We start from the raw sequence: 20,595 nt of genomic DNA, 5'->3' as shown, positions 1-20,595 counted from the left end.
TGCCTCTCAAGTGCTGGGATAAAAGGCGTGCGCCACCACTGCCCAGCTGGATTTTTTTTTCCCAGAAAAATATTATACTTACACCTGGACACAAGCATCTGCTCACACATTTTCTCTCTTCTGATTTTGCACAAGCACATTTTAACTAAAAGTGATCGTGCTTGTCCCTTCTTAAGGGACTGTGGCTTCTCATTAGCCTGTCTTGGAGATATTACCTTGCTGACTGGTATGAAGACTCTTTCTCCGTTGTTCCATAATCCTACAGTTTACTTTCTTGCTAGTATTAGAAATAGTGCGGTGAATGTTTCAATAAGTGGTGAGACTTTCTGCAGGGTAAACTACAAAGAAGGTTGGTTGGAATTGCAGGGCTAGGGCGTTTTTTTATTTTTACACCTTGATGGATACTGACTGCCAAATTGCCCTGGGGGCCTAACAATGCTTTGCAGAGTTGTAGATTGTCTCATTATGTGGCCTAGGCTAGCCTGGACCTAGTGAGTGATCCTCCTGCTGTGCTGAGATTATGGATATAAGCCACCACGCCTGACCCAAATGTTTGCCTTTTCAACAGTTTTATCCGGGAGCTTGGTGCGCCTGACTGTCCCTCTGCCTTTGCCCGAAAGGGGGATGCTCACGTGCGCTGACTCCTCCTGTCCAGCAGGGGGCGCGGCGCTACCGCTCCGCATGCGCAGTGCGCGCCGTGTCAGCCGTGGGGAACTGGAGGCCGGCGCAGGCTTCCCCGCTGGCTCCAGGGTACCTGGTGCTGGCGGCGGGCTCCCGTCACCGCGCGATCCGACACAGCCGTGGCTCGCGGCCCGCGGCAAGAGCCGGTGACGGAGCGCGGGGCCGAGCGGGAAGCGGCCGGTTCCGAGGTGAGAGCGGCGCGCGGGCGGCCGGGTGGGCCTCGGGGCTGGGCCTCTGGGAGCCCCCGGGCTGCAGGAGCGCCGCAGCGCTGCACCGCGGCCCCTGCTGTACCTGTGCCCCGGTCCCCGGTCCCCGGTCCCTGGGCCTGACCTCCTGTCGAGAACCCCTGCTTCCTGTTGTACCCGGGCGTTGTGGGACCCGAGTCCTCCTAGGGAGGCCTTACACCTTGGCTGTCCAGGACCGGTGTCGTCCAGTGCAGGTTCTGGGTGGGACGCGGTGGGGAGGGTGGCTCAGGAAGGACCACTGACTCTGAGCGTTGGGAGATGCGCTCCGGATGCTGGGAACAGTGTCCAGTTTTGAGAGTCAAATAATGGTTTGGTGTCACTTATCAGGTGCCAGTCTAGAAGTGCCCTATCACTTAGGGAGTGTGGATGTTGTCTTGAGTCTAGGGCATGTCCATTTCAATTTTTAAAAGTCAGCCATTAGTTCTAAGTAGTGTAATTGAACTTTGTGTACTCTGGAGCTCAAGGCGATTCATGGGAATAATAAACACGGTTGAGTTTTTATTGCAGTCACTTTCCCTGACTTAAACCTCCTAGTTGCTCTATAGAGCCTGTGTAGTCATCTGAGGATCCAGGCTGCTGGGCGCTGACGCCCAGACTTGGAGTTCTGTTGTGGAACCCTGGAAGTTCTTAGCCTTGCTCTTGACTGTTCACCACCACAGGGAGGTTCAGAAGTTTGTCACACAGTGCTGTCAGGAGGATGAAGTAGGACATACTAAATGCACATGTGTAGGGTAAGTGTTCACTTGGGTACATAATGTATTCACCATGATGTAACTGCTGCGGTCAGTCCAACAGTGTCTTTATATTGGAAATCCTTTTTGGAGGTAATGAGCCACACTGGAACTCTAATTCTAATCCTGTCAAGGCTGCGTACTGTGAGTTTGGGTCTGTTTTGCCTTCTTTGCTTTCAGAATCGTGCCTGTGTAGCGGTGGCAGGCCGTTCAGCGGGGCAGGACGGCTCTAAAAAGGCTAAGACAACAGGAAATTGTGACTTGGAACGCTGGGCTGAGTGGATTGGCTGTAGCCTGGAGCTTGGAAGAAAGGTGTTTCAGACCAGTGTTAGGAAGGAGCAATTCCAGGAATGGGGCGAGTGGCTCACCCTGCCTGTAGATGGGTGTTAGAGTCATTTCCAGTGACTCAGTTCTCTGAATCTGGATGAATCGTTCCAGAATTTTTTTTTAATTGAGTGGGAGGGTGTTTGATAGGTTTGAAGGATGATAATTTGAAGGGTCAGAGATGAAATTCTTGTTTTGATCCAGGCCATGGTATGAAACTGGGCAGTCAGGATTCAGTTTGCAGGATTCAGCACAGGTTTATCAGGGGTAGGGTGCTTCGAGGATGTAGCTCAGCTGGTAGTATTCCCAGCACGCGTGAGGCTGTGATTGGGATCTGGTGCCCTTTAAGCTGGGGTGGGGGTGCATGCCTGGAGTCCAGTACTCAGGCAGTGAGAGCAGGGAGCTGAGGACAGTCATCCGGCTTCTGACCAGCCTGGGCTGTAGGAGGCTGGCCCAACACAAATGGAAAACCAAACCAAGCCATTGTAGCCTGGTTCTCTCTGGGTGTAGCCGTGCGTGATGGGTGCAGGGAGAGGAGGTATCAGGGAGGGCACAGAAAACCCAGAGTCTGTGGAAGCCTACAGCCATCTTTCCCCTTTTGGAAATTCCAGTTCAGGAAGGATGGCCATCAGAAGCCCCTCCCCTGAGTGTAGAGTGGTGAGTGTCCCAGTGCAGCTGGGAAGGAAAGATGTTCGTTCGTTCGTTCGTTCACTCACTCAGGCAGCATTCAGGTTGAGATCCAGTATGTTCTACGCTTGATCCTGGATGTCAAGAATACTGCCAGGGCTGTGCGAGGGGCACCAGCAGTGCAGACAGGCTGGCAGACACCTCACTCTACATGTGGCAGGCACTTTAAGGAAGGTTGCAGTGGAAGGTGGTGCTCTCAGGGAAGGCCTCTCCCATCTTCACTAATTCATTACTTTATTACTTTTATTTTGTACGTGAGTGTTTTGCTTGCTTGCTTGCTTGTGGATTTTGTGTGCAGTGCCTGCAAGAAGAGGGTATCAGATTCTCTGGAACTGAAGTAACAGATGGTTGTGAGCCTTCAGGTAGGTGCTGGGAACCTAACCTCAGGGTCCTATGGTGCTTGTAACCACTGAACCACCTTCCCAGCCCCTTTCCAATGATAATGATAATGATAATGATAATGATACAAAGAGGAGCAAGTGCTCTTAACTGCTGGACCATCTCTCTAGCCCCTCTCCAATAATCATAACCATAGCAACAACAACAGCAATAATAACAATAGAACAGCATTTGCTCTTAGCTGCTGAGCCATCTCTTCAGCCCCCTCTCCAACAACACCAACACCAACAACTGTATTCCTGGGTTTAGCCATGCCCAGCCAGTACTCTGCCACTGGTCCGTAGTCCTGTTGCCATTCACCCCCAGTCTATTTTATTATGAGTGTGTGTTCTGGCCCAAGTGCTTGCCACCACTCTCTCAGCTTTATTCCCCAGGATTTGATGGAGACATTTGGTGCAGACCTTGGGTACGGACGGAGCTGGTCTGTAAAGACTTCCTTAAGCCAGAAGGAATGCACATGTCTGGGGTGGCTTTGGGCTGTTGTGCCTCAGCTCCCTAGCAGTCGGGGTGGTTCTGAGGTGCGCTCTGATATCTCTCCGGGATCTCTTAGCATAACCAAGTGGTTTTCCCAGTTCCATCCACACCGTTCTGCTTTCTGGTTCCTCTCTCTGGTTTCCCGGAGCCCCCTCCTGCCAAACATTTAATGCTCGTGTTCTCTTTCTTAGTCTGGCAGAGCACAGACCGTGCTTGTGCATCTAGCAGTGGCCTGCAAGCACCCTGAAAGCATGTCCTGGACTGACTTGCTCACCCTCAGATGGCAGCAAGGACCCCATCAGCAGTGTAAGGCAAGGCGTCCATAACCCCTGCACAGGGTGACAGCTGTAGCACTCCTACCATAGCCACTTGGGGAGAGACCCAGGTAGGAGGGAGGTAGCCCAGCATGGTGGCTGTAGCTCTTGAGCAGGTGTGGCCTGTGGTGATGGAAGGGTAGTGGCTGCCTCCTGGCATCTCCCTTAGAAGCCTTCATATCAGAGAATGTTGGTTTGGGGCAGCCAGATGCCAGTTCACAGCACACCGTGAGGCATGCGAGGTTCCACGGCAGCATGCCCTGCAGCTGGGGGCAGATGTGACAGTCTACTGGGCTTTAATCCTCATCATGGTGGAACTGCAAAAGAAGCGAACACAGCCACACAGCCTTGGCTTCTGCAGTCAAGGGTAGCAGTGGGAAGAGATCCTGGGAGACTGGGGCCACAGAGAACTCTGCATTCTTGGAGATCCCAGATCCTCGGGGCTGGCAGCAGGCCTTTGAGGTAGAGGAGAGCTGCTTTGCCCTCCCTGGGGCAGCTGCTTCGCCTGGCACTGTCTGTCAGCTTCAGGGTCTGCCTTCACTTCCCTCTGCGCTCAGCTTCCCCTAAGTGACACATCCTCAGATGTCTGTGGCTGCAGGACTAACAGCAGCTGAGGGCAGGTGTATGAAATGGTGGGATGTAAAACTGGATGTGCAGGGTGGACATGGGTGTGCTCTCTTGGGATCCAGGGTTAATGACCCAGCAGGACAGCGGGAGCTGGTCCTACAATGCTGCCAGACAGGCTTGAAGCTTGGATGTAGCCATGACCTAAACCACTGCTTCTCACCCGGGGCTGACTTCATTGCCCCCAGAGGTCTATGGCGGTGTCTGATGCACTCTTGATGGTTACACCTACAGTCTGGCTTGTATCAAGTAAAGGCCGAGGTTGGCACTGAAGCAGTTATGATCTGTATAATGGCCTTCCACACGAGGTAGATATAGCTAGTGTTAGTAGAAGCCACAGCCAGAAGCTAATGGGGGGCTGGGAGGGGGCGTACCAGGACTGCTGTGGCAGCGTTTGAAGAAGGAGCTTGAAGTTCAGAGAGGCAGAGAGCATAATAAGTTTATTCCTGAGGTCAGAGATAGCCCCGTTTGCTTGACCTCTGGGGGAGTCCACCCTCTTCACTCTGGTAATATGGAATGGCCAGTGAGGGGCTGGCACCTTTGAGAGGCAACCTTAGCCTTGACCCTGCCCGCAGTCAGGTATTGGCCTTCCTGCTACTGTGGAGCTGGGCTCCCAGGTTCCTGAGAAAGGCAAGGTCCTCAAGTGGCCAGGCGGTGTCCTTAACTCCAGGGCAGAGTAAGTGGGCAGCCGGCTCAGACACTGCCTGGTTTGTTGAACCAGGGAAAATGCCAAGACCTGACAATGTTGGTGCCTGTTGAACAGAAAAGGTTGAATCAGATGTAAGCCAGTTTTTAGACCCATATCTCGCAGATCGAGGGTGATGCTGGATCTCGCGCTCTCTCTCTCTATATATATATCTTTCTCTCCCCTCCTCCCTCTGTGTGTGCATGTGTGATATGTATGTGTGGTGGATGCACACATATCACTCTGCCTTGTTCCCTTGAGACAGGGTCTCTCACTGAATGCTGACCTGGACTGACAGCCAGCAAGCCCCAGTAACTCTCTTATCTCTGCCTCACCCCACCAGTCTGGAGTATGCGGGTAGCCACCCTTGGCTTTTTCTGTTGGGTTGTTGAGGGCTTTGAACTCGGGTCCTCATGCTTGTGCAGAAGCCCTCTTACCCAATGAGCCATCTTGCTTAGCCCTGGGTCTCTCCAGCCTGGCTATGAAAGATGACTAGTTCAGACTCTGTATGTTCCATTGCTAGGAGTTGTCACTAGGGTCACTCTCCTAGATTCCAGGAAGTTTCGACTGTACTAGGTTCCCACTCTGTCCCCTAAGTGTCCCCCACCCCCAGTGCCAGCTGTCTCTCCCTGAACTCCCTTCCCCTCCCCTCCCCTCCACCTGACCCTCCCCATTCTCATCCCACCCTCCCCCAGTCTACCCCAAACCTAGTTCCCCTTCCTAGGAGGGGCCATGCTTTCCCTAGAGCCCTCTCTGCCTAACCTCTCTGGGTGTGTGCGTCTGTGGGTTGCAGCCTGATTCACACTTATTTCATAGCTAGTGCCCACTTACAAGTGAATACAACCGTATTTATCTTTCTGGGTCTGAGTTAGCTCAGAATGATTTTTTTCTAGTTCCATCATTTGCTATAAATTTCATGTTATTATTTTTAAACAGCTGAGCAATACTCCATTGTGTAAATTTTTCTCTTTTGTGTAAACATTTTTCTTTATCTATTCTTTAGTTGGGGGACATCTAGGTTGTTTCCAGTTTCTGGATATTGTGAATAGAGCTGCTATGGACATAATTGAGCAAATGTCCTGTGGTTGGATGGAGTGTCTTTTGGGAGTATGCCCAAGAGTGCTGTAGCTGGGCCTTGAGGTAGATTGATTCCCCAGTTCTCTGAGGACCAACATATTGATATCTGTGGTGGCTACACGAGTTTGCCTTCCCACCAGCAACGGAGGCGTGTTCCCCTTACTGTGTGTGCATCCTCACCAGCATGTGCTGTCGCTTGTGTTATTAATCCTGGCCTTTCTGATAGGTACGATGGAATCCCAAACTATTTGATTTGCATTTCCCTGATAGCTAAGAATGTTGAGCAGTTCTTAGCCATCTGAGATTCCTCTACTGAGAATTCTCTGTTTAGATCTGTACTTCATTTTTAATTGGATTATTGTTTTTTATATCTAATTTCTAGAGGGTTTTTGTTGTTGTTGTTTAGTATTTTGGATCTTAGACCTCTCTTGGATGTGGAGTTTGTAAATGTCTTTTCCCATTCCTTAGGCTGCTGCTTTCTCTGACTGACAGTGTCCTTTAACCTTGCAGAAGCCGCTTAGTCCCATGAGGCGCCGTTTAGTGATTGTGATCCTAGTGCTACACTAATGCTGGTCCGTTTAGAAGTCTGCTGCCTGTGCCTATGTGTTCAAGGCTGTTTCCCACTTCCTTTTCTGTCAGGCTCAGTGGGTCTGCTTTTATGTTGCGGTCTCTGACCCACTTGGACTTACTGTGCAGGGTGATAAGTATGCATTCCTGGATAATAAATCAGGTGTCCATAGGTGTATGAATTTATGTCTTGGTCTTCATTTGATCCCATTGATCAGCATGTCTGATTGTATGCCAATACCATGCCATTTTTATTACTCTTGCTTTGTAGTACAACTTGAAATCAGGGATGGTGAGACCTCCAGCCGTTCTTTTATTGTTCAGGATTCTTTTAGCTATCTTGGGGTTTTGTTTTTCCACATTAAGTTGAGAATTGCCCTTTCAGGCTCTGTAAAGAATTGTTCTGGGATTGATGGGGGATTGAGTTGAGTCTGTAGATTGCTTTTGGTAAGATGGCCGTTGTCACTGTGTTAATCCTACCAATCCATGAGCATGGGAGAGCTTTCCATCTTCCGAGTCTTCTTTAATTTCCTCCTTCAAAGACTTGAAGCTTTTATCATACGAGTCTTTCACTCGTTTGGTTAGAGTTACCCCAAGATATTTTATATTATTTGAGGATATTATAGGAGGGTGTCGTTGCCCTGATTTCCCTCTCAGCCCTTTAGTCATTTGTATATAGGAGGGCTACTGATTTTTTTGAGTTGATCTTACATTCAGCCACTTTGCTGAAAGTGTTTATCAGCAGTAGGAGTTTCTTAGTGGACATGTCTGGGTCACTTATGTATACTATCTTATCATCTGCAAATGAAGATACTTTGACTTCTTCCTTTCCAATTTATATCTCCTTCAGTTGTCAAATCCCTGTAGCTAAACCTTCAAGTACTATATTGAATAGATAAGGAGAGAGTGGACAACCTTATCTTGTTTCTGATTTTATGGAATTGCTTTGAGTTTCTCTCCATTTAATTTGATGTTCGCTATTGGCTTGCTGTATGTTATCTTTACTATGCGTGGGTTACAAGGTATACAAAGTATGTGTCTTGTATCCCTAATATCTCCAAGATTTTTTATCATGACGGGGTATTAGATTTTGTTAAAGGCCTTCTCAGCATCTAGTGAGATGATCATGCATTTTTTTTCTTTTAGTTTATCTAAATGATGGAATACATTTTCTGGTTTTTGTATGTTGAACTATCTCTGTGTCTCTGGCATGAGGCCTTCTTAATAATGGTAGGTGATCTTTTTGATGTGTTCTTGGATTCAGTTTGCAAGTATTTTATTGAGTATTTTTGTATCTATGTTTGTAAGAGAAATTAGTATTTAACTTTCGTTCTTTGTTGAATCTTTATGTGGTTTGGATATCAGGGTAACTGACCTCATTAAGAGAACTGGGCAGTGTTTCTCCTGTTTCTGTTTTGTGGAATAATTTGAGGAGTATTGGTATTAACTCTTCTTTTAAAGTCTCGTAGAAGTCTGCACTGAAACCATCTGCCTCTGAGCATTTTTCGCCTGGGAGACATTTTAATGACCTTTATAGGAGTCTCCTTCTTTAGGTTAGGAAATATTTTTTTCCATGATTTTGTTGAAAACATTTTCTGGGCCTTTGAGCTGGGAATCTTCCCCTTATTCTTCTTTTCATATTATTTGGATTCTTCATAGTGTCCCACATTTCCTAGATGTTTATGTCAGGAATTTTTTAGATTTAATAATTTCTTTGACTGATGTAACTATTTCTTCTATCCTATCTTCAGTGCCTGAGATTCTTTCTTGCATCTCTTGCGTTCTGTCAGTGAGGCTTGCCTCTGTAGTTTCTGAATTTTTCTTTTCCAGAACTCCCTCAGTTTGTGCTTTCTTTATTGCTTCTACTTTCATCTTTAGCAGTTCTGTTTCCTTCAGCTGTCTGTCTTTCCCTTGGCATTCCGTGGGGATTTATTCGTTTCCTCTATGGTTTCTTTGTGCTTTCCTGGCTCTCTTTGAGGGATTTCTTACTTTCCTCCTTGAGACTCCCTATCGTCTTCATATGGTTGGTTTTAAGGTCTTTTCCTTGTGCTTCAGCCTTGTACGATTCTGGACCTGCTGTGGCGGAATAGCTGGGCCTGCGTGGAGACATAGTTTCCTGGCTTTTATTGCTTGTGTTCTCTGGTTTTTGTTGTTGTTGTTGAGGTTTTGTTTGTTTGTTTGTTTGTTTGTTGTTTTTTTTGAGACAGGGTTTCAATGTGTACCCCTGACTTTCCAGGAACTACCCTGTAGACCAGGCTGTAGTTTGTATTTTGATAAGATTTTTGTCTTGAGACAAGAAAGCGAAAATAAATAAATGTATTATAAGTTGAACAATCCAATCTACCCAGGGTATTGATTGCTATCGTAACTTTCCCCCCAATTTTTGTCTTTGGTGACCAGGTGTGTGAGGACGAGGACACCTGTGTCATTATGTGTGCGTCAGTCAAGTCCAACATCCGGGGTCCCGCCCTCATCCCAAGGATGAAGACCAAGCACCGAATCTACTATGTCACCCTGTTCTCCATCGTCCTCCTGGGCCTCATAGCCACGGGCATGTTTCAGTTCTGGCCTCACTCCATTGAGTCCTCCAGTGACGGGGGTGTGGAGAAACGCAGCATCAGGGAGGTGCCCGTGGTCAGGCTGCCCGCAGACAGCCCCATCCCAGAGCGGGGGGATCTCAGCTGTAGAATGCACACGTGTTTCGATGTCTACCGCTGCGGCTTCAACCCAAAGAACAAAATTAAGGTGTACATCTACCCCCTAAAAAAGTATGTGGATGACGCCGGTGTTCCGGTGAGCAGCGCCATCTCCCGGGAGTACAATGAACTGCTGACGGCCATCTCAGACAGCGACTACTACACAGACGACATCAGCCGGGCCTGTCTGTTCGTCCCCTCCATTGACGTACTGAACCAGAACCCCCTTCGAATCAAGGAGACGGCGCAGGCCCTGGCCCAGCTTTCCAGGTACCTGACACCTATCGTCCAGAGCCGAGGGGGTGATCTGAAGGGAATGGGCGTGGCTTTGTCTGTCTCACATGTATGTGAGTGACTGATGTAGCCGGAGGTCTGTGCGGTGAGCGCCCGCTGGGGTCTGCCATCCTGTGCTGTGGCACAGCCTGGGCTTCATGGAGTTTAGAGCTAAGGAAAGCTCTTCTGTACGTCTCCTTGTAGATTAAAATCCTCCATTCCATGCTCTGGGGTCATTCCTGTTTGCTCAGCAAAAGAAATGTAAGATTTGTTACATACTCTATCTCTAAGAGGTAACAACTATTACTGTTTAAATTAGCTTATTAAATCTTTTTTATAATGTATAAAATTGCTAGGTGTGTATAGTATAAACATTTTTTTTTTGGTGGCCAGGAATGGCAATATGTGATCATAATGTATAGACGCTTCATTTCTCATAATGCATTGTGAATATCTTTCCAAATAAATTCAAGGTGTGTGTGTGTGTCTGTGCATGCACAAAGGCATGCATGCACACATACACAGACACATATACACACACAATGCCTATGCAAAGCTCAGAGGTGGATGTTGGGTATCTTTATCACCCTCTACCTTAATTATTAATTAATTAGTTTTTGAGACAGGTCTCTCACTGAATCTGGAGCCCCTGGGATCCTCCCTCCCGTCTCTGCCTCCCCAGGCGTGGGGTTCCAGGCACACGCCACTGTACCTGGCTTTTGTATAGATGCTGAGACTTGAACTCGGGGCCTCATGCTTACTCAGCAAACACTTTACTGACTGAGTCATCGCTCCAGACCGTCACTGTTTTTTATACAGTGTTTTCTGAACACTGCGTAGCACTCCGTTTTATGGATATTCTGTAATATAGTGAATCAGTCTTCCGGAGTTTATTTACTTTTCTTTTAAACTTTAACTTATTTAAATGTGTATGGATGTTCTGCCTTCATGTATGTTTGTGTGCTACATGTCTGCCTGGTATCCTCACAGGCCAGAAGAGAGCATTGGATCCCCTGAAACTGGAGTTACAGATGGTTGTGAGCCCCCATGTGTGTGCTGGGGTTAGAACCTGGGTCCTCTGGAAGAGCAGCCAGTGCTCCTAACCATTGAGCCATCTCTCCAGGCCTCCTTTTGTTTCTTGAGCATTTAGGTGGGTTTCAGGGTTGTTTTGTTTGTTCTATGTAGCAGACAAGCTGGAAGTATACATCTTTCTAATTTTGTATTTGTCCCTTCAGGGCTTATCTTGCACCTGAGAAGCATGTTGCGGCTACTTATACTTGTGTCCAGCAGGTGGCGCTGTTTCAGGCTGGGCCCGTTTGTACTCATTGCTTCATGGTTGTGGATTTTCTCAGTTGTTCATTTTCTCAATAGGTGGGATCGAGGAACAAATCACCTGCTGTTCAATATGTTGCCTGGAGGTCCCCCAGATTACAACACTGCCCTGGATGTCCCCAGAGACAGGTGAGCATTGGGAGGCTGCCCACAGTGGATTTCTGAGGATTGGGTCAGTTAAATGGGAATCATTTGTTCCCACAAAACTAGATTCCTAGATGGGTATGGTGGTGCACTCCCACCTTTAATCCCAACACTCAGGAGGCAGAGGCAGGCACATCTCTGAGGTTGAGGCCAGCTTGGTCTACAAAGTGAGTTCCAGGACAGCCAGGGCTACACAGAGTAGCCCTGTCTTGAAAAACAAACAAACAAACAAACAGACAAGTAAATAAGGTTCCTGAACCTGCTGGGATATATTTTATGATTGGAATTGTTCATTAATCTGGAAAGCCTTCTTAGGCATTTCCCTCCCTTAAGACAGAAATGCTAGACCTGTGGGAACCTGTGGAAACAGGTGGAGCTGTGGTCCTGGGTCAGCTCTAAGAACTGTCTTGTTTTCCTAGTCTGGGCTAGTGTTCGTTTCAAGTGTAGCAGCTGAGTTTCCAAGCCAGTTAGGTTCAGGATTAATGGTGCCTGTGCTTTCTGAGTGTGGGCTCATTTGCCAAAAGTGGTTCTGCAGCTTCTGAGGAGAGAGGGGTGGATGAAGCAGTGAATATTTAAACTCTGCTCTATGCTCCCTGCGGGTGTGTGTGGCTCAGCACCTGTCTAAGAGCTCTGGATTCACGAATGAAAGACACACACACACACACACAACCTTCATAATTAATATGCCTTAGCTAGCTCAACCTCCCTGCGGCTAGCACACACTCCCCTCCTGCATTCCAGAGTTAACATTTTCTAAATCTATATTTATCTTTGCTGCCCTGTTTCCTTCTGGGCAGCTCTCCCGTGGGGCCATTTCCCCTTCGCACCTACATTTCGGCTGGCTACATTTCACCCTCCTGCTCCTTCACAACGTGGTCCATCCAAAGCCCCTCTCATGGATGAATCCCTTCTTCTCTCTTTCCTGCATTTCTTGTCTGGGAATCCTAAAAGTCCTGCCTCTGTCTCTGCTCAGCCAGTGGCTGTTGGCAGCTTTATTTCCCAATCAGAGCCAACTGGCTTCCTTTAGCCTGGGTGTGGAGACACTGCAAATAGGTCTTTGGGTACCACAGTTAGCATGAGAACACAAGCTGCTACAGGCAGATGTGTAAGGGACCAAGCCCGTCTGTGAGGCCTGGCTCCTCCCTTCCTTCCTTCTTCACCAAAACCTTTCATCCCCACACTCCCCTCCCTTGTTTTGTTCTTCCTGGTAAAGCAGAAGGTGGGGAGAGCTGGCCACCAGTCATGCCCCTGCCTCCGAGTCACTCATTCCTGCCCTCTCATGCATCTGCTAACTTCCGGAAAGTTCCAGAATGAGGTGCTGGGCAAGTCACGTCTTTTAGTGTTTGGCTGACGGCGTTGAGGAAAGCAGAAAGTTTGGCTCCAGCTTAGGGCAGTGTCAGGTTACAGGAGTGTTACAAGTGTGTGAGCAGATCATTTCTCCCACAGGCTTGTTAGTTGGTGCTAAATTTGGGATCAGTGTTACTAACGGAGTTTACATCCCAAGACTAGCTATGGTTAGCTTCTCAGAGGCTAATGTTATCATCTGTGGAAATGTACAGTGTCCTGTGTCTGCCTAGATGGCTGGTCTGAACCGTCTATGTTTCTAGTGGATATCTTAAGTTAGCTTTGAGTTTCTGTCTGGCAATAGGATGATTACTAGATGATAATGTAGAGAGCCCTGTGGCCGACAGGGGGCAGTGTGGCCACACAGGGATGGAGAGCCCTGTGGCCGACAGAGGGCAGTGTGCCCACACACATCTGCAGCAGCAGTTATCCAGGTGGCCCCTGACTGGCCTTCTGAGCAAGCTGCTTTTATAGACACCTTAGATAAAAGCAGATATTGGTAAGGAATACGGGCAAAGGAAGGATCATCAAATCCCAAGGGTGTGGAACCAAGAAAACTAGCATTACGTAAACATTAAGGGCATGAGCATTCCCACTGGCTTTGAAATGAAACGGGTGGTGTGTATGTGGATCCAAGACCCTAGAGGGCCCAAGCGGTTGCTGATGTTCTTCTGAGAAAGGAACAGTACACGTAGGTACCGTGCACAAGAGCTGCAATGCATGCAAGTGTGCAAGGAGTCAAACTAAGCAGCCTGCTCCTTTTGATTTCACGAGGCAGAAGGGGAGGAGGGAGGGAGGGAGGGAGGGAGGGAGAGAGAGAGAGAGAGAGAGAGAGAGACCCACCCTTGCTGTTAGAAGAAGAGTGTCTTAGTTTCTGAGTGAACACCCCAGGGGAACAGCTTTAAGGGAGAGTGTTTATTTGTCTGTCATTGCAGGAACATCAAGAGGAATAGGAAGCAGCTATTGACATCCATAGGGAAGAGCAGAGAGAGAGGCACATGCTTGCTTGTACAGTCCACACCCAGGGTGGCACCTGCTTGGAGGCTGGGTCTTCCCATAATTAATAGCTAACCGTTCTCTTCTCTCTGAGAGGTGCCATAGGCCAGCTTAATCCAGAAAAGTCCATTCCTAGTGAGTCTACATTGTGCCAAGTTAACAAAACTGTCACAACTATAGTTCCCACATATAGTCCCCACATGCACATTAAGTTTAACTTTAGTGGGAGCATATTGCACCTCTTTAATGCTTAACTGATGTTGATTTTCTCAGACATGAGCTGGAATATTACAACCTTGAATTTTTTTTTACTATGTCTTGAACATATTTCTGCATTGGTGTGTGTATATATAGTCATTGACTTGAACTTGTAGGGAAACTTGACTCCTATTCAAGAGAAGAGGGGGTTGGCACAGTGAACCCCACAGTCAGCCTCTGCAGCACCACCTCCAGGCAGTCTTGTTCCAGCTGGTCCAGATGTGCTCCTCCCACAATTATCTAGAAGCAAATTCCAGACCTCATATCATTCCATATGCAGATATTCCTGTGTGGATCTCTGCATAACTATAGCACTGTTATCATACCTAAAACAGTAGCAGTACTTAGAAAATGATTTCTTTTTATTTAAGTGTATATGTGTGTATGTGCTTGGATGAGTTTGTGTGCACTTCATGTGAGCGGGTACCCTCGGAGACCAGAGGGCATGGGAGCTCCTGGAAGTGGACACAGCTACAGACAGTTGTGTGTGCTGAGACCTCAACCCTGGTCTGCTGTAAGAACAGTAAGCATGCCTAACTGTTCTGCCACCTCTCTAGCCAGAGAGCAGGTGGTGTTTTGAGATAACTTCTCTCAATAGTCCCGACTAGCCTTAAACACACAATCTGCAACCTCAGGTTTCTGAGCTGAGATTATCTGTGTGTACCATCAGACTCTGCTCAACAATATTTTTTTATTGTTGTTATTTATTTATTTATCTTTATTTATTTATTTATTTAGAGTCAGAGTCTCATTGTGGAGACCAGGCTGGCCTTGAACTCAGAGATCTGCCAGTCTCTGCCTCCCAAATGCTGGGATTAAAGGCCCACCACAGCCTGCTCACCAACACTTCTTTAAATCAGTTGATAAATTACTAGGCTCCTGTGTTTGGCACTGTCAGAGCTCAGTGGGAGGAGGAGGCCTGTGTGGATGGGAGTCAGGAGGCAGTGGGAGCGAGGCCCAGCATTGGCAACGGGAGCTGCTCTGGAGTCAGGAAGCCCTGGATAGCCCCGTGCTGCAGACCTTCTCGATTGGCCACAAGTTTTCCATTCCATCTCTTCTGGAACTAAGCTCCAGTTTGGGGATCTGTGGTAGGAAAACAGAATGTCCTGCTCAGAAATTCACTGTGCTGTCAATATGAAACATGTGTCTGAGAAGTGAGGGCGGCGGGCACTTTCTGCTTCGCAGTGCCATGGGAAGCTCCCACTGCCCAAGAGGCTGGGGCCAGTTTGACATGCCGTCAGGATTCTTCCTGAGATCACAAGGGGAGATGACCTGTGTGTGTGTTTGTGTGTGTATGCGTGTGTGACATGGGCCTCTGCACACCTGCTCCTCCCCCCACAATTTAATAATGTGTTTGGGGCCACAAGGACATCATAACCGGATAACAGTGAATGTTGATGTGAGAAAGGAAACGTACTACACTCTCCCCTTCCCTCTTGGGCTGAGGGCAACAGCCTAGTCACCCACAATGCTGGCTTACCTGTGTTGCCTGGTGCCTGTCTGTAACACGCATGTCTGCTTCTCTGCACTGCGGCCCTGAGCCCTGCAGGGTCTGCTTGCCATCACAGCCGTGGAAGCCGCCCAAGTTCATGTTAATCAGGAAGACGTCAGAGCTTATGCTGGTGCTGAGGGTGGTCAGTACATCTTAGAAGCAGACAGGCGGCTGGCGAGGTGCTGAGCCTGCTCGGTACCCACTTGCCTGTTCTTGGTTTCAGAGTGTTTAAACAGAGTGAGATTTTCAGGGTGGTTTCAAAGTCTCTGAGCTTAAAATTGACCGTATTAGAAGGGAGTGTGAGTTGTCATCAGGGTATAGAGGGAGTGAGTAGTAATCAATACTGAAAGAGAAATGTGCTTTCTCAGTTCAGACTCCAAGGTGTGTGCAACTAGCAAAATCATCCCAGAAAGTGCTTTTTTGGGGCCCTGGGACAGAAGAACAGCGAAAGGTGGTTGTGACCCACACCTGCTTCCTTTGTCTGATGAAGTGTCATCGTCACACTTGCTGGATCCAGTTAAAACATGTGGTTGGTGTTTTCTAATTACGGAGAAAGAATGCTAGTGCCTACAGACTCCAAGAGAGGCTCTGAGGGTGCAGCTGGGCTCTGCTTCCCCGTTGATCAGGGAGGGGCAATGGGAGCTGGTGGAGGCTGGCAGGGTGGCACAGCTCTAGAATGGCAGAGGGAGTGCTGCCTGGGCCAGGGCCTGGAGAGTCTGGGCTGAGGTCGTGTGACATGTGATACATAACTGCTGGCCACCTCCGCTTTCCTTGTCTACAGTCTTGTGAGATTCCAGGAGAGAGTGAGAAATGACTACCCAGTCCTCCTTAGACCTGCTCTTAGTCCTGTTGCTGTGGGTGCATTGAGAATAAAGTGTGGAGGCTGGAGAGCTGGCTCAGTGGTCAAGAGTACTGCTGATCTATCTGGGTTTAGTTCCTTCCATCCTCATGGCTTCACAACCAGCCATGTAGCTCTAATCGCAGGCAGTCTAATGCCTTATTCTGACCTCTGTAGGTACTGCACACAAGTGGTGTGTTGACATACATGCAGGCAAAACACATAACATACAAAAACAATAAACATTTTAAAAAGGATACAGTTGGCTTTCCATGGAGGCAAGTGGGGTCTGAAGGGAGTGATGCAGAGGCTGACAGGTGGATAGTGGGTGGGCTTGCCACTCAGCCTGATGACCGCGGTCTATCCCAGGAACCCACACAGTCAATGACCTCTACACATGTGCTACAGCTCATGTACTGGTGCAGACACACACACACGCACACACACGCACACGCGCACACACACACACACACACACATGCATGCAGGCACGCGCTGGAGAGTAAGGAAAGGCTTTAGGCAGTGGAGGAAGGCTGGCTATTGGCTAGGAAGCAGCTGCGGCCTGGGTGGTGTGTTGGAAAGCACAGGACTCTCACATCATCTGCCATGTTTATTAAGACTCAGCCATTGCCGTCCCTCTCCTGGACACTTTTCATGAGGACCTTTCTTTCTCAGTGTTTAACTGAGTCTTTTCTTACAGGGCACTGCTGGCTGGTGGCGGCTTTTCTACCTGGACTTACCGGCAGGGCTACGATGTCAGCATTCCTGTTTTCAGCCCACTGTCAGCCGAGATGGCTCTCCCAGAGAAAGCACCAGGGTAAGGTGGCTCAGCACGGCCAGTGTGCCAGTGTCATTACAGAGTGTGGGTGCTGGTGACACCCAGTGTGGGGTACCCCAGCAAGCCAGGTGTCTACTCCAGACACTGGCCTGCTCTACCCATCTTGCATTTCTTATGCTTTCAGTGTTTTACTAATTTCACAGAATAGAAATGTGTAGTATCCCAGACCCCTCCCTCTCTGCCTTAGCAAATTAGCAAGTCCGTCCATGTCAGAAGTGTGCCTTGGGTCTGTCTGCTCCCTCTCCTTTGGATCTGCCTGCGTTGGCTCACTGCCAGCTCCTTTGGGGTGAAAGTGATGTCCTGTTTTGTGTCCCTGATTCTAGTATCCCCACCGTCCAGCTTGGTCCTGCCTTTCCAATGCCTTCCAGATAAAGTCATGCTCCCATGAATGTCTGACCAAGTCGTCTGGTGAGTCTGCTCTCCAGGGACTTTTCCCTTCAGTTTTTAGAATAGGCTTTGCTCTCCCTAAAAGTTTTTCTATAAACTTTTCATCTCTTAGAAGTATGTGTGTGTGTGTTTGAATGTGTTGTGTGTATATGTATTTGTGGTGGGTGAGTGTGCTTGTGTGTATGTGTGTATGTATGTAGGCAAAGGTGACCCTCAGGTATCTGTCCTCAGTTGCTCTCTAGAGCCAATGAACTTGAGAGGTTCGCTTGTCTCCACCCCCTTAGTCCCTCCCATCTCCCAGTCTCCCACCCAGGCTGAGTGCTAGATCGTGCTGCCATGCCTGGTTTTCTTCCTTGTCTCAGGGGATCTGAACCCAGGTCCTCAGGCTGGTGTGGCAAGTATTTTACCAACCAAGGCATCTCCCGAGCCCTGCCTCTCTCCCTATCTCTGTTACTGTAATGTCCTGATCCTCCTTTCGGTTTCACCTTGAAAGTGCTTACTTGGGGATGGTGGGCCACACTTTCTTTGTCCTGGAGCACAGTCCCATGCATTATGTTCCCACCACAGGCTGCACTTTCCTAGGGTGATACTTGGGCAGTGGCATCATGACTCACGGGAAGCCTGGCCTCTTTGGCCTTTGGATTTTGTCAAAGTGATGGAGCACAGGCCAGGTCTGCTCTTCAGTCACTGACATGGGTTTGCCGATGGCTCATGTTTTCATCTGTGGAGTAAGGAGGAAGTCTGCCTGTACGGATGTGGTGGGCCTTCTGTCTGACCCTTTCTTTGATGGAGATGGTTTAGAAGTAGCTTCCTGGTGGGAGCTCAGTGAGTTGGTGATTGGAGCATCCGTTGCTTGCACAAGACACACCCAGAATGGGTACTTTTCTCCTCATGGGTGCTTCATTGTGTGTCTGCACCACATTTGAGTCGCCCACCATCAGTGGATGGCACTTGTGATTATTTCTAATGTTTAGCTGTGTGAATATACTGCCGTGGACTTTCAAATCTGTAGAAGCCTGGTTTTCAGTTCCCTGGCTTTATAGTGAGAGCGGCATTGCTGAGCCATGTGGCAATTCTCTTGTAACTGGTAGAGGAAACACCAGGCCAGTTCCCAAAGGCTGTGGCACTCACTGCGCACCAACCCTGTCTAAGGTTTCCAGTCCTCCTGGTCTTTCGCAGCTCTGTCATTGTCTGAGCTTTGACTCGGGCCACCCTAGGGCACTGTGGCTGCATGTTGTGTCTCCCTAGTGACCGTGCTGCTGTCTAAGTGTCTCTTAGGCTTATGGCCGTTTATATGACTTCTTTGGAAAAATGCCTGCTCATATTATTTGCTCATTTAAAATTGAATTGTCTTCTTATTGTAGAATTTTAAGAATTTTTATATAGTCCAGGCATGGCTGCCTTGTTGGGTATGTGATTTGCAAATATTCTCTCCTGTTCTGTAGGCTGCTCATTACTTTCTTGATGGTGAGTGACCTTTAAGGTACAAAAGGTTCTACTTTTAATGAAGTACAATTTCCCTCCTTCCCTCTCCCTGTCTGTCTGTCTGTCTGTCTTGCTCTCTGTGATCCTTTCTGTCTGTCTCTGTCTTACTATCTTTTTCCAAGGTTAGGGGTGACATTTGTACTTGTTTTTGGAGGCCTGAGGCTGAACTCAGATATCTTCCTCACCTGTTCTCCTTATGCTCGCAAACCTTATGTTTGAGACAGGGCATCACTGAATCTGGAGTTCACCAGGTCATAGAGTCTGGCTGGCCAGGGAGCCTCTGGAATCCCTTGTCTGTCTCCCCAGCAGCAGGCGTGCAGGCACATGCCACCACACAGCGTTTCACATGAGTGCTGGGTACTGAGTTCAGGTCCTTGTGCTTTCACTGCACGCTCTTTCCTGCCTCAGTGTCTCCCAGGCCCCAGTTGATGGGATTTTGTGCTTAGGTTATTGTACTTTGGTGTAGATGGCGATATTGACGGAGAAACCATTGCCATGTCAGGCTTCTGGTAGGTTTACAGAGGTTTTCTTTTAAGAGTTTCTGGGGTTTTCTGAGGTACGGTGCAGAACCATCTCCTGCATGCCCAGTGGTCGCAGCGCCATGCGTGTATTCTTAGACCCTTGTTGAGCGTCACCTGCTGTAAAAGAAGGCTTTATTTTTGGATTGTCTGCCCTTGTCTGTGTGTGAGTCCTGTGCAAGTACCTCACTGACTTGGCTCCTCGGGCTTTGTACTAAACTTTGAAGTAGGTAAACTGAGTTCTCTAACTTTGCTACTTTTTTTTTTTTTAACTGAAAACCCTTTACATTTTAGTTATTTTTGATTCTGGAGAGATGGTTCATTGGTGAAAATTACGTACTGTTCTTTCTTCACTTCTCAACACCCACTTTGGGCAGCTCACTGCTGCCTGTAACTCGAGCTCCAGGAGTCTGACGGACACCCTCTTCTGGCCTCCATGGGCACTGCACTCGTGTGCACATACCACCATCCTATACACATAATTAAACAGACCATTCTAAACTCCAGGTGCTGTAAAACCTAATGCTTTACAAGTTAAGTACTAACAGTTGACCAAACTAATAGCATTTATATCTCTAATGTGATAAAGGGTGTTTCTTTGAAGTGTATTCCGCCCTCTCAGGTGGATGTGGACTGATCCAGGGATCAGTGGGTTTGCCAAGCCGATAGACTCGCATGTTGAGTGATAATGGGTGCCCTTTAGTGTTGTTTGAACCACGGGGAAGCTTCTCTTCATATAGCATGGCTGTCATGGTTCCTCTGTCTTCATCGTATATGAACACATGATTTATAGTTTCCCCAGAACTTATGAAGATTTCCAAGCAGGTAGTAAAGAATAAAAATCTTCCCGCTGTAGCTGTTGATGTAGCTCAGCTCTGTCTGGCGCCCGTACAACTTTGGGGTTGGTCCCCAGCACCTCATTATTTTCTGTTGCTCTGAGTACCATAGACTGAGTGTTTTGTAAAGCTTAAAAGCTTATTTCTTCTTTTTTTCAAGGGCTGGGGTGTCAGACAAGCAGCTGTGTTTGGCAAGGCCTTCCTGCTAGGTGGTACTCTGCAGCATTTCCAGGTGGTGCCCAGCCTCACACAGTGAGTCAGACTCTCCTATCTGGGCCTCATCCTCTTTTCTTGTTTTTTGTTTTTTTGTTTTTTGTTTTTTTCAAGACAGGGTTTCTCTGTATAGCCCTG

General features: G+C 48.2%; 1 protein-coding gene across 1 annotated transcript in view; it reads left to right on the top strand.

Moving 5' to 3' along the window:
- Positions 1 to 693: 693 nt before the first annotated feature.
- Ext2 (exostosin glycosyltransferase 2) overlaps positions 694 to 20,595 on the top strand; it is a 127,386-nt gene continuing 107,484 nt past the window's right edge. Inside the window, exons 1-4 of the mRNA XM_021184765.1 lie at positions 694 to 869; positions 9,209 to 9,774; positions 11,149 to 11,238; positions 16,881 to 16,997. Of these exons, the coding sequence (XP_021040424.1) occupies positions 9,239 to 9,774; positions 11,149 to 11,238; positions 16,881 to 16,997 (743 nt within the window). The 5' untranslated portion in view covers positions 694 to 869; positions 9,209 to 9,238. The remainder of the gene's footprint in view (positions 870 to 9,208; positions 9,775 to 11,148; positions 11,239 to 16,880; positions 16,998 to 20,595) is intronic.

Source organism: Mus caroli, chromosome 2 (genome assembly GCF_900094665.2).
Source record: "Mus caroli chromosome 2, CAROLI_EIJ_v1.1, whole genome shotgun sequence".
NCBI classification, from domain to species: Eukaryota; Metazoa; Chordata; class Mammalia; order Rodentia; family Muridae; genus Mus; species Mus caroli.
Note: the sequence above shows the minus strand (reverse complement) of the source record. Positions and strands in the feature narration are given on the sequence as shown.